The sequence below is a fragment of the Salmo trutta genome, chromosome 23 (genome assembly GCF_901001165.1).
Source record: "Salmo trutta chromosome 23, fSalTru1.1, whole genome shotgun sequence".
Lineage (NCBI taxonomy): Eukaryota > Metazoa > Chordata > Actinopteri > Salmoniformes > Salmonidae > Salmo > Salmo trutta.
In genome coordinates this window covers 30,237,090-30,241,057 of record NC_042979.1, presented here as the reverse complement: position 1 = coordinate 30,241,057, position 3,968 = coordinate 30,237,090, and the positions used below count along the sequence as shown (strand labels likewise).

Sequence of the window (3,968 nt, the reverse complement as noted above, 5' to 3'; positions counted from 1 at the left end):
TTCTGAGAAATGTAATTCACTGAGGTCTCAAGATGACAGAAACGAGGTTATTGTTTGTTTTGTACTCGACAATAATGTCAAATAAATGCAGTATTTTTCATGTATCTCTCTGGCTTTAGGCTACATTTGTAGAGATTGTTTGTTGTATAGTGCTCTTCTTGTGTTTATCTGTTACAATTATGAAAAATGAAGCACTCTCTTTTTGAGATTCCATGTTCTTGTTTTTATTATGGCCTATTTGCCTATATGTTTTCACTAAGCTATAAGTGTCTTGAAAATGCAATCTAAAAATGCACAATAGTTTACAATTTTCCAATGCTATATCATTCATCTGTTTCTAATCAGGTCAAGTCTGTAATCTAATCGAACATAATTACTATTTTAGTGACTGCCCACACTGTAGCCCATCGTGAACGCGGGCGCGCGACCTTGTCCAGCTGTTTTTGCAACCAAGATGACGAGCAACACCAGGTACAAGAGCCGAGCACTCAGATCAGGTAGGCCTACGCGCACTACTCCAGCTGATCGCCAATCAGTTAATGGCACATTGATAATGATTTGTAACATATAATTATTAATAAAGATAACTGTGCTTTATCTATTTGCTATAACCTTTTCTTTTTTCTCTCCGCTCACGCGCCCATCGCTATGACTCGATGCGGTTCCATCTCTGTCTTTAATCTGCCTCACCGGGTCTCTCGTGCTGCGGTTGCCGCCTCCAATGGAATATAACTCCAACGGATACCGTTTCCATTAACAGAGGATGGAAGAGAGGTAACCGTTTATAACTGCTCTATCGGCCCATGACTAGTCTGTCTGTGTGGCATGTGCATGGTAAATACTCCAAAGTGCGGTTCGAATTTCATTATCTATTCATAATCTAGTCATGTCCAAATTAGGCAATAATCGAAATGGTATTACCACATCTGAAATTAGATTGAATAAATTCAGAAAGAGAGGAATATTTCCTCCTATATGGCACCTTTGAAGCAATTACTACCCTATTATGAATGACCGCATTACGCCTGCATAGTGCGGCTTGTCTTTTGTATGATGTTCTAAGTTTCATCGCAGCAGAGAGCGGATGCAGACAACTGCTGCACTAGAGAACATAAAGATCATATCTGCTCCGTGACAACAATTAGGACAGGCACCATGGATTGTTCGATCTTTACACACACACACACACACAGTTTTATTGTGTTGTCTGTTTGATTACCAGGGGTGTGAGCCCAGAGGTGGTCTGCTCATTAATTCCAGCTGTGCACAGATCACAGAGACAGATGTCTATAGATTTCTCTATGGGTTTCCACCAGGCTGCCGAGGGGAGGACGGCTCATAATAATGGCTGGAACAGAGTAAATGGAATGGTATTAAACACAAAGAAACCATGTATTTGATACAATTCCGCTCCAGCCATTACCACAAGCCCGGACTCCCCAATGAAGGTGCCCCCAGCCTCCTGTGATCTCCACCTCAGTGGCTGTCTGCTTACATCATGCTGTCTGCTAAGGTGTTCACTGCTCATCTTACAGCTCTCTAGTCCAGGGTTGGCCAACCTCCAAGCTCCCAAAGAGAGCTGGGTGTGTAGGATTTACTCAATTCTTTAAACACCAAATTGGCCACTGTAATTTTGGATCCTCGTTAGCTGTCTCCATAGCAACCCCTGCTAATGCGATTGTCTTTCAGCACTGCCAGAGGAGATACAGTAGCATGAAATCAAAGAGACGGATGGGCTTTCTCTCTTCCAATCTCTCCCTCTCTATCCCTATGCTCTCTCTCCTCCCAATCTCTATCCACATTCTCTCTGTTCCCCCTCTCTACACCCACCCCTCCTCTACCCCCTCTCTCTCCCCCTGGCCTAGCTCGCCTGCTGCTCCCATAAGGAGTTGGCCTACTACTAGATGCTTACATCCTGTATAATATCATAGATGTTGCACTACACTACAGTACCCAGTCACACTCCTCCACTCTCTCTCCATCTGCCTTTCTCTCTCTTTCTCTCTCTCTCTCTCTCTCTCTCTCTCTCTCTCTCTCCCTATCTCTGTCACCCCCTCTCTTCTGCTGCATATCTCTGTGTTGAATTCAGCCAAGTCATTTCCTTTGATATTTCACATGAACCCTCTGCCATATGACGCAGGCCTTTATGTAACAACAAGTCAAAGGTACAGATGGTCTCATGTGTGCTCAGATCTGTGGTAATATTGTAGCGGAGTGCAGTGACATATGAAATGTTAACATGTAAGAAGCAGGACACTCGCAGGCGCACACACACACACACACACACACACACACACACACACACACACACACACACACACACACACACACACACACACACACACACACACACACACACACACACACACACACACAGCAAGAGCAGGATGTGCAGAGCAGCATCACCTCAGGACATCCAGTCTTTGTTCTGGAAGATTCCATAGTAGATGAGCTAATGAAACTGCTGGCTGGGCTGTATCAGGCTATATCTCCTACAGTCCTGACAACAGGAATCCCTCTTTCAGCTCTCCTCATTCCTCCCTTCTTCATCCCTCCATCACTGCCCCTCACCCCTGTCATCCACAATCCTCTCCTCTTCTCCTCCCTACCTCCTCTCTTACCCTTCTCCCCTCCCCCTCTCCTGTCCTCTCCTCCTCTCCCAACTCTGTCCTCCAGCAGGATTTCAGTGTTAGTAGGGCATTCCCAGAATTCCTCTCATGTTTTATTGAAGGAGAGCTGTGAAGGGAGGCAGAGGGAGAGAGAGAGAGAGCATGCCCTCAGGACCTGTACTGCAGTGTTGCAGCCCTTCACAGGCCTGGTGTGTGTGTGTGGTGGGTGGGTGTTTCAAGATTGACCTGCTTCTAATGTACATGTGTTTATACCTGTGTGTGTGTGCGTTTCCTTCAGGAGAAGGAGTATGTGGGGTTTGCCACCCTCCCCAACCAGGTCCACAGGAAGTCAGTCAAGAAAGGGTTTGACTTCACCCTCATGGTGGCAGGCAAGAGATGCATAATCACACTCCCACAGTCTGTTGATTGATGCTTTTGACTGATGCTGACTGATGTATGTGTTTGGAATGTGGGTGTGTGTATGTGTTGTAGGAGAGTCTGGTCTGGGTAAATCTACTCTGGTCAACAGCCTTTTCCTCACAGACCTGCACAAGGACAGGAAACTACTCAATGCTGAGGGTGAGTTCAGTTGTTGCTGTTCCTCTCAGAGTGCATCACACAGTGTAGAACACATAGTGGATGTTGTCTTGGATCTCTGTCTCTCTCTCTCTCTCTCTCCTTCATTCCAGAGCGTATCAGTCAGACAGTGGAGATCACTAAGCACACGGTGGACATAGAGGAAAAAGGAGTTAAACTGAAACTGACCATCGTAGACACACCAGGGTTTGGAGACGCAGTCAACAACACTGAGTGGTGAGTGTGTGTGTGTTGTGTGGGTGCATGTATGTGTGTGTGCTGTGTGGGTGCATGTATGTGTGTGTGCTGTGTGGGTGTTGTAGCTGGAGGCGTATCACGTACAATATGATCGCATAAAGTACCAGTCAAAAGTTTGGACACACCTACTCATTCAAGGGTTTTTCTTTATTTTTACTATTTACTACATTGTAGAATAATAGTGAAGACATCAAAACATTGAAATAACATATGGAATCACGGTGTAACCAAAAAAGTGTAAAACAAATTAAAATATATTTTAGATTTTAGATTCTTCAAAGTAGCCACCCTTTGCCTTGATGACAGCTTTGCACACTCTTGGCATTCTCTCAACCAGCTTCATGAGGAATGCTTTTCCAACAGTCTTGAAGGAGTTCCCACATGCTGAGCACTTGTTGGCTGCTTTTCCTTCACGTTGCGGTCCAACTCATCCCAAACCATCTCAATTGGGTTGAGGTTGGGTGATTGTGGAGGCCAGGTCATCTGATGCAGTTCTCCATCACTCTCCTTCTTGGTCAAATAGCA

At 45.2% G+C, this 3,968-nt stretch overlaps 1 protein-coding gene across 1 annotated transcript in view; it reads left to right on the top strand.

The window, feature by feature from the left end:
• Nucleotides 1–420: 420 nt before the first annotated feature.
• The window catches only part of LOC115159773 (septin-5), a 35,632-nt gene continuing 32,084 nt past the window's right edge, over nucleotides 421–3,968 (top strand). The window contains exons 1-5 of the mRNA XM_029709815.1: nucleotides 421–497; nucleotides 761–774; nucleotides 2,908–2,998; nucleotides 3,102–3,188; nucleotides 3,299–3,422. Of these exons, the coding sequence (XP_029565675.1) occupies nucleotides 455–497; nucleotides 761–774; nucleotides 2,908–2,998; nucleotides 3,102–3,188; nucleotides 3,299–3,422 (359 nt within the window). The 5' untranslated portion in view covers nucleotides 421–454. The remainder of the gene's footprint in view (nucleotides 498–760; nucleotides 775–2,907; nucleotides 2,999–3,101; nucleotides 3,189–3,298; nucleotides 3,423–3,968) is intronic.